At 37.1% G+C, this 9,451-nt stretch overlaps 2 protein-coding genes across 3 annotated transcripts in view; both read right to left on the bottom strand.

The window, feature by feature from the left end:
• The window catches only part of LOC107743727 (uncharacterized), a 6,330-nt gene extending 2,120 nt beyond the window's left edge, over positions 1-4,210 (bottom strand). Inside the window, exons 1-7 of the mRNA XM_016557118.1 lie at positions 4,113-4,210; positions 3,863-3,957; positions 3,565-3,652; positions 2,056-2,251; positions 1,767-1,905; positions 1,560-1,658; positions 1,491-1,497 (exon numbers count right to left, since the gene is read on the bottom strand). Of these exons, the coding sequence (XP_016412604.1) occupies positions 1,491-1,497; positions 1,560-1,658; positions 1,767-1,905; positions 2,056-2,251; positions 3,565-3,652; positions 3,863-3,899 (566 nt within the window). The 5' untranslated portion in view covers positions 3,900-3,957; positions 4,113-4,210. The remainder of the gene's footprint in view (positions 1-1,490; positions 1,498-1,559; positions 1,659-1,766; positions 1,906-2,055; positions 2,252-3,564; positions 3,653-3,862; positions 3,958-4,112) is intronic.
• Positions 4,211-4,667: 457 nt separating this feature from the next.
• LOC107743689 (ubiquitin carboxyl-terminal hydrolase 32) overlaps positions 4,668-9,451 on the bottom strand; it is a 69,054-nt gene continuing 64,270 nt past the window's right edge. For both annotated transcript variants that reach the window (XM_016557063.1, XM_016557064.1), the window contains exons 31-34: positions 8,468-8,711; positions 7,978-8,387; positions 7,796-7,888; positions 4,668-6,942 (exon numbers count right to left, since the gene is read on the bottom strand). In XM_016557063.1, the coding sequence (XP_016412549.1) occupies positions 6,769-6,942; positions 7,796-7,888; positions 7,978-8,387; positions 8,468-8,711 (921 nt within the window). In that variant the 3' untranslated portion in view covers positions 4,668-6,768. The remainder of the gene's footprint in view (positions 6,943-7,795; positions 7,889-7,977; positions 8,388-8,467; positions 8,712-9,451) is intronic.

The following is a 9,451-nucleotide window of genomic DNA, read 5'->3' as shown; positions in this document are numbered from 1 at the left end:
TTTTAATAAACAGTGGTTACATCCAGGGGCGATTCTAGGATTTTCATATATATATATATATATATATATATATATATATGTGTGTGTGTGTGTGTGTGTGTGTGACGTCGTGTCAAAAAAGTTACTTTTAAATTTGAAAGTAACCCGCCAGCAGGTGGCAGCAAGTTGTCAGTGAATGGTCAGCATCAGTGAATGGACCACTGAATCATTGACTCAAATTATTAATTAAAAAATACGAATCATTCAGTAGCCTAACGAAACACCGCTGACGCTGTGTGTTGCTCAGAGATGCGCGACAGTTCTGCTGCTAAGTTTGTTTGGAACTATTTTCGTTAAACAAATCGAGCAAAAACAGTCACATTGACATTATTGTACTAAAATGTATGCCCTAAGTCACTTAATATTAACTACTCGTTTGAAGTCTTGTTTAAAATCAATGTCGAATTTACAATCGTACTGATTTTCGGGGAAAACTGCACTCTCTTAGTCGTGTCATGTTAATTAATTAGGCTAGGATTTATGTAATAAATATAAAAAGTACATTTTTTTACCGCAGTATGTTTCTTCTGTGTGCAGTTGTGTTCATTTGTTTAGATTTCTCCAGGAGATTGTCTCACGTGAGTCTCAACTGCCGCGACCTTGTTACTATTGATTATCCATTATGAATTGCCGTTTACACCAAGTGTAATAAAATCAGAATCATTCTCGCCGAAATTTTGGTGCTTCCCTAATTCGATGTTTTAATTAGATTAGATTAGTTGTCCGGTCGGATACACACAACGTCACTGATGCTGTGCACCGGAAAATACCAGAAAATAGAATCCAATACAAGGTGTTAATGTCGGTGTACTAAGCACTGCACAATCAGGCTCCTGAGTATATAAAGGACATGATGTTTCCTTACTAATCTCAACGTCATCTGCACTCTTCTCAGAACTGTTCCATGGTCTCGTTTAAGGCGTAATGGAGATAGAGCAGTTGCGGCTCCCACACTCTGGAATGCTTTGCCGCTTTTCATTGAGTCTTGGTCAACTATGGACATTTTTAAAAGGAACTTAAAGACTTATTTATTTTATTGTACGATTTATATTGGTGTCATGCTGTGTTGGTTTGTAAGTTGTATGTTATTTTTTGGAGTTTTAATGATTTATAAAGTGCTTTATACATAAAAGTTGAGTTAAAACTGGTTACAAATTAAGAATTTGTTTCCTCGTTTTAATAAATAGTGGTTACAAATTAAGAACCCCTTCCCTTGTTTTAGTGGTCACAAATTAAGAATTTGTTCCCTATGTTTTAGTAAATCGTGACCACAAAGTAATTCTTAATTTTTAGGATCTGTAGCCATGAAAAATCTATTTTTGTCCCCATGACACCCAAGCAACCACAATGCAACATGGTAAAACATTCAGAACACTTTAGCAACGTCCTGGCATCTATCACAACAGTGTGTCAGTGAGTTATGCACAGGTAAGACCTAGTCTATATTTTACTGTCTAGCTGCAAGGATCCATTTAAGGTTTTTTAGTCATATAATACTGAAGCACAACAGCACATCCTACCTTCCGCTGTATTCCAGTCCAGCAGCTGCATCACATTTTTATGATACGCCAGCTTTCTCATAATAGACACCTCATTTTCCATCTGCTTTGAGGTGATACCTGCAAACAACAGCAGATCTGAACAACTGCTGGATCGTTATGGAGACATTCACACATTTTGGTAAATGTATTTAATTAACAGAAATGCTTTTGCGTGTCATTTTCTACCTTCTTTTCCAATTTTGCAAGTGACCAGTGAATGGCCTCTACATGTGCCCCTCATTATCCTTGCTTTGTAGAAGACTCCTTCTCGACCTGCCTTTATGAGCTGAATAAGGTTTAGGTCTGCCTTTGTGAACCGAGGAACCTGAAGATAATTTCAAGTTACATTAAGCATTGTTTAAGTAAGTCTATCACATTTCATACTTATGCCTTTTATATGCATTTATAAAACTCATCAACAAATGTTTAATTTATTGAGTAAATTTTTTTTAAAAGAAATAAATATGTAGTAAACCTGTAGTGGAGGCTTCCATGGAAATCTTATGGATTTAGTTGGTTGTCTCTGTAATGGGCTCTCTGTAGTATGGTCGGGCAGTTCAGGAATATTCAGGACATTGGGAGATGGAGGTGGAGAATCTTGGGAAGGAACCTGGGGGACAGACGGCCTCTTTTGCCTTAGCTCCCATATGACCTTCTTCATTGACCGATACCTGAGGAGAGAAACAGAAACTAAAATTAATAAATTATTATTAAAAGATGAAAAGGCTGAACCACTGCTTTAGATCCTCATTACTTTAAGTCAAGGTCATTAAGTTCTTATAAAATATAACAAATATAATACACTGAATGTCTAGAAACTTGTACAGAAAGGACGTTACTGTTGTACTTTTCGAACCATTTGTTTGTTCATTAAATTATTATTGAAAATGGCATAAACATTTTGTATAAATGTATGAAACTAGAGGCAACACACATTCTTATTTTTTATTTGTCATTGACCCAAGTAAGCACTGCATACCTAGCGACGGTCCTCTTGGAAAGTCATGTTTTTACTTACTGCTCTGTGATTCGGGGCATCTGTGTAGCATCCTCCTCCTGGACACTGCTGTCCGACCACAGTCCACACACCTCACCCTCTTAAACCTCTCCCGTTCTCTCAGTTTGGCCTCCGACAATATCAGCCTCCGTTTTATCACCTCTGCCTCTCGTTTGCCTCGATCCATCTGCTCCAAGAAGCTCTCCTCCACTAACCTGGTGATCTCGTACATGGTGGTCTTGAGGACAGTTTCCATGACCGCAGACAGCCGAGTCTGGAAGGAGAGGACCAGCGTGTCCGTCATCCTGTGTCCGATCTACTCGAGCTCGCTCTTATCGAGATAAACGGATTGCTGAATGATCATGACATTTAATGACCGCCCATGTTGATTTATACCTCAAATATTTTATTTTCTATTGAGTACTCATTTCACGAGCGATTATTTTGGAAACTTAATTTCACGGTAAATGTTGCACTTCACACTTTCACGGCAAGTCAATCAAACCCCGATGATAAAATCCTCAGTGTTAGTTAGCATCGAGCTCATTACATCTGCCTGACAGTATGAACCGCGAGCAGAAATAAACGTGCTTTTGGCGCGAGTAGCTGTAGCACAATGTCTAGATGACTGTAGTACATACTATCTAGTTTATTTTGTGAATGTGTGAATCACTAGATGTTTGACTAATGCATCATTCAGCGCGTCAGGACGAAGCGCAGCTGAGCAGACGGACAATGATGTTGTTGTGGGTGACGTCACGGGATGTACGGTGGCCTTGTTGGACAGTACGGTAATCCGACAGGACTTTTTACCCGCTTCAGAGAAACAGAAACTATATTATATATATATATATATATATATATATATATATGTATATTAATTACAAGTTTAAATAAATATTAAGAATTATTAATTAGATAAAAATTTGAGTTTGTTTAAATTCTTAAAAAAATGTTTTTGTTAAATATATAAATGTTAAAATATACTTGTTTAGGCAAAGGCATCCAAGTACAACCATGAAGAAAACGGTAACGGCGTAGATGCAGATTAAAATGATGTGTCCGAAATCAAGTTCTGTAAAGGAAGAAAAAGTAGTTTTATGTGATGGCTATCAAAGTGAAATAAACTACAGTCTGTTTTCATATAGGCACATGCAATATAACTCTACTGTAAGTTTGTATAATTTATTCAGTTTAATTTGAAACATAAAATGTTGAAGCATGCATACGTGTTACATCATTTGATAAAAGCAGATATATATAGCCATCGAGAAGAAAAGCTTACTGGACTGGTTTGTATCAGATGAACTGTCATTTGCCATAATGACACCAATAGCATCACATGTTGTTTAAAAATCTGAGCGAGATGTTTCATCAGAACTGAAAGAGAAAAAGTTATTATTTAAAGACAAATTCAAATTGCATTTTTTCAAAAATACTATACGCCATATACCTTAATTGTCAACCAGGCGACGTCTCCTTAATTGTTTAAATGCGAGACCTGAAAAGCAAATGTGTTAAAGATGTTTCGTCACCTTGTAGAAAAGACAGTAAAAATAACAGGTCCCCAGGCTGAACTCATCATGCAATGCACACCATTGTCTAACCTTCATCTGCATGAGACAATACTGTGCGAGCATGCATGAAGACCACTGAGGCTAAGGTGCTCTTCAGAACAATAAGCCACAATTCTTCAGCGTCTGTGGTTTAGAGAAGAATTCTATAAGTAGCACAGCATGCAAGTCAACGCACTTCCTGACTACAGCATGCTAGTCTCCAAATATATAAAGTGTGAAATACTGCGCGACCCACAGTGTGCAAAAAGGTCTTTAGACGATTCTCAGTAGCTTAATTTGTATATTTCATTCAAGGGAAATACTCTTGCTGGAAAATATTGCGTCAGGCAAGTGGAAGGGTCCTACAGATGGTTAGTTTAAATGTCAAATGTGGCTTGAATTCAAGGAAGTAGGTCTGATTGATGGCACTGGACTCTATAGAGCCCTACAGAGGAAGGTGTGTGGTTTCCTCTTTGCTGCTGAAGGAAACACCTCGCACCATTCGCCAGCAAATAAACACAGATGAGAAGAACGTGCATTTGGCTGCATTTAATTTGTTTCTTGAATAATTGTTACAGATCAACAGCATCACTCCATATACAACTACAAGTACATTTGTACAGTTAATTTTCAAATACATAATTTCCATTGGCGTATTTACAAAACTTTTATGTACATTAGTCAGTGCAATGTCAATTTTATTCTTTAAACAACACTTTACAAAATAGAGTTCATTAAATTAATACATCTCTAGCAGTTCATAAAAATTAATTTAACAAAATTAGGACTAACGACATGGACAAAGACACACATCAGTAGTTGATTGCACTACTTGAAAAGAGATATATTTGCCATTTTAATAAATTATCCCTGTATAAAAACAGGAGAAAAAAAATATGTGGATGTTTAAAACATGTTCGTGGTTTCAAAAACGCTTGTTACTGTAATTGTAATTGCTCAAACAGCCAATTATAATTGGAGAATGGTGATATTATATTTTGATTTTGGATATCTATTTTTATTTTAACATTAAATGCCTAAAAAATCTTTACAGTCCATATATCATATTTGCATTACTCATTATGATGATTAACAATTGACTTACAGTAATACAGCTGTGTTTATTTCACAAACATTTCTTTTTTTGACAGGGATAAACCTTTCTTTGATGGCAAACATTTAGTTTAAATATCCATGACACAGAAATCTGAAAAGTACAGCAGCAAAATGGATGTTTGCGAATGATTCCCGGCGATTTCCAAGGGTTTAACGCCTCCTCACAGGAGGAGCTCATTCAGTTGATGAGTTGCTGAAAAATAAGAGCCGTTCAATATTTCATACATCTTTTCACAGTGGTAATTAAGGTGAGCTCTCTTATCAAGAGTCACTGAAGAAATGCTACTAATAACCTGGAACCCCCAGGTTTAGAACGTTCAGCAGTTTACTGAGAATGCTGTTCTCTAAAAGCAAAGGTTGTGAAATATTCCTCCGTGCTAATACTGTTCACACAACAGACCTCTTACGCTCTCGTCTAACAGTATACAATGCTTTCCGCACATTATGTACATGACCAGTTGAACACTTTGGCTTGGACATGGTGAGAAAACATTGTTTGGATATGTATCTGATTGCCGTTTTTAGTCTCTGCGGTCAACAGTATTTTGCGAAGCAGGAAAACGTGTAAAAAGCTGTGCATTTGTTGAGAGGACGTGGTTTGATCAGACTGCTGAGACTAAAGCTGTAAGCGAATGCGTTTAGGCAAAGTGAACTACTGCATTAAAAAAAATCATTGATAAAAACAAATGTATAAAAAAAAATGTAAAAGAAAAAAAGAGATACATTTACTCTTCTAAAGAGAAACGAAGCCTGAAAGTAACCATCTTAAAACTAAAATCAACAAAAATAGCATGTGCATAATTTGGCAGCGGAGGAGTGGGAAGATATTTTATTAATTGGTAGAAACATTTTTTTTTATTAAATAAAATAAGCAACTTTTTTTGAAAAGTGAATTTTGGATATAAAGTAGAAGTAATTTTAATCTGCCCTCAGATGATATAATACTGTCACTGATTTTCTATGAACAGTTGGCCAACTGCAAAATATGTGAGGTAGTGTATGGAACTTACTGAAGAAAAAAAAATCAACTATGAGAAAACTAAGCCAACAAAAGCTTTAGAGAAAACTATAATTTATACCAATGCCATCTTCACCATCAATTTCCTAATTGAAACAATCTGCCAATTAGCATTCTAAATATTATCAATACAGAAGCATAAGCTCTTGTTACGTGATTTTTGGATTCACCTGTGTGGGCTGGCATGTGAAAGAGCAGTTTTGTCTGTCTGATAATGGTGATTTCAAGGGATTGGCTAACAGTTATTTGTTTGCTTGGCAACAATCACATGATCGCTACAGTTCTCTCTGATTCACTCGTTTGCCCTCTCCCTGGTGTATCTGAAGTGTCAGGTACCTCTATTCTGAAAGCGCAGTCAGCGGCGGTGTTGTGCCTGTCAGCTAACTGATATTTTGTGCTTTCACAAATGATGGTCCTCTGGGGCGGCGCTGCATTTCAGTTCTCATTGCACTGGCGTACTGACAGACCCCCCTAGTGTCTTTGATGTGGAAGAGCAGGACATCACTGCAGCACACAGTACTTCTTGTAGTCAGATTCAAAGTCTTCATCCATGCTAGTGGTGTCTGCCATCTTTTTGCCCTCTGTTTTTGGCAGAAACTGTGAGTAGTCCACTCCCTGTTGCTCGTAGAACAGGATGTACGCTGAATCTGTGTCAATCTCGTCCGAGTGAACTTCCTGAAGAGACGACAAGAAACAGTTTGTTTTAAGTGTTGCGCAATACTTCTATAGTGTTGTCATGAAACCAGACTTGCAGTAGTCAACACTAATGCAAGAGTAATTTCAGGAATATGAATTTGTGAATACCACAGTACTTCTATTGAACACAATATTTTTATCCTTTTATTTTTATTTTTCAACAGTCAACACTAATTTTATTTTTAAATAAAATTTTTACCCTAATACTTATTTTTAAAACAATTTTATTTTTTTAATTTAATTTTACTTAAACCAAACCCTAATCGTAACCCTAACCATATATTAAGTACATGCAGTTAATTAATATTACTCAGTACTTACATGTATAATTACACTGTAACAAGGATACCTTAACATAACGTGTAACCGGAAATTTCCAGTGTTAATACCACAGTACTAATATTAAACACATTCTTTTTTATTTTATTTTATTATTTTTTCAATATTCAACACCAAATGCAAGAGAAATTTCAGGAATATAAATAAAATGTTGATACCACAGTACTTATATTAAACAAACTATTTAAATTTTATTTCCAATTTTAAATAACATCACAATAACATTTATTTTAATTCAATTAAATTTAATTTAATGTTGTGCTTGCCAAATTCAGATGGTAATTGCTACAACAGATACTGTAGAAAGGTTGTAGTGCCCAATTTGTTTGTTTTAGTATTGACTTGACAGTGAAGTACTGATAGATCTGATATCTCTACTTTGTTAAAGCATTTAAAAAAAAATCTTTGCAGATATAGGCCTACGTTTTGCAATAAGAATGCAAAATAATGGAAACGGAGATACAACGAGACATAACGAGATTCAAGATCTTACCTTGCAGCTGCTGTCATTGTAACAGTACCACTTTTCATTGGGGTTTTTGGCATAAGTCACATAGTGCCCCCCTCCCATTATTCCTGAATGGCACTGAAAGAAAAACAATAATAACAGTGTCAGAGAAGCTGCTTACAAATGCAATTACTACACAACAAATCATGTAGACAAGAATCACTTACTGAGATTGCATATAAATTGTACAGGGGCTCCAGGCAGATGTCATTTCTTTGGTGAGGGGTGTCCAGGTCTGCGCTGACCTCCGAGTGTCCATTACTCTGACTGCTGTCTTGTCCCAATCCATTCACCATGATCACATCGCAGTCATTGCTTGAGGCGTCCAGTGACCAGGTGTCTTGCGCGTTTGCATCAGATGTGATCTGATTCTCCCCGTCCGTCACTGTGCCCTGCTCTGGCTCAGTCTCGCTCTCCTTGCTGCTGCTACAGGCTTCCAGGTTTTCTTTGCTGTTGCAGAGTCGATGTCGACTGCCCAGCTGGGGAAGACGCAGGCGCCCCTGTTTCCGCCCTGTATTCCTGGGGCTGCTGTTTTTGCTCAGTGGGCTGCCAACCCTCCTGATGGAGCATGGGGTGCCTGAAACAACAATGCAACGATTAGAGAATCTCATATTGATTCAAAAGGTTTGTACAAAGAGAAGAGAGAGAGAGGCAGACCTCTGCCAGAGGTGGGAGGACTGGCCACAGTAGTAGTGGAGATGGAGGACACAGAGGAGTCTCCTCTCTCCAGTCTCTGGAGCTCCTCTACCAGGGATTCACTCTGCAGGCTGCCCATGCTTTGAGACACCTCCCGTGGGGCCAGGAACGCACTGGGGTCAAAGCTCTCACGTGGAAACTTCACAATTTTCTGAGACTTAATCCAGCGACCATTGACAAACTGGAAGCGTTTCAAATGAACAATCTGAAAAAGCACAGAAAAAATATTTCAGTCAAATGTAGCAAAGGGCAATTCGCAATGATGTACAATAATTCACGTTTTTGTAATAAATACACTCTAAAATTGTGATGTGGTCTTTCATGATTAAAGCACAAACCACTGCAATTTAAGAAAGAAAAATCTAATTAAAAAAAATTCTATATATTTATATAAAAAATTCTCTCTCTCTCTCTATATATATATATACACTGAACAGAATTATAAACGCAACACTTTTGTTTTTGCCCCAATTTTTCATGAGCTGAACTGAAAGATCTAAGACTTTTTCTATGTACACAAAAGGCCTATTTCTCTCAAATATTGTTCACAAATCTGTCTAAATCTGTGTTAGTGAGCACTTCTCCTTGGATGGATTATCTTGGCAAAGGAGAAGTGCTCACTAACACAGATTTAGACAGATTTGTGAACAATATTTGAGAGAAATAGGCCTTTTGTGTACATAGAAAAAGTCTTAGATCTTTGAGATCAGCTCATGAAAAATGGGGGCAAAAACAAAAGTGTTGCGTTTATAATTTTGTTCAGTGTATCGATCGGCCGCAGATCGGTATCGGCCGATAATCACATTTTATGACTCGATCGGTACTCACTACACTTGGCCGATCTTATGAACCGATTGCAATTTGATGACGTCAACGCGTGACAATGTACATTATGCCGCAGTCATGTCATCGCCGGTGTGGAAATGCTATGACATTTCGAGAAAC

Source organism: Sinocyclocheilus rhinocerous, unplaced genomic scaffold, assembly GCF_001515625.1.
Source record: "Sinocyclocheilus rhinocerous isolate Xijiao unplaced genomic scaffold, SAMN03320098_v1.1 scaffold166, whole genome shotgun sequence".
NCBI lineage: Eukaryota > Metazoa > Chordata > Actinopteri > Cypriniformes > Cyprinidae > Sinocyclocheilus > Sinocyclocheilus rhinocerous.
Note: the sequence above shows the minus strand (reverse complement) of the source record. Positions and strands in the feature narration are given on the sequence as shown.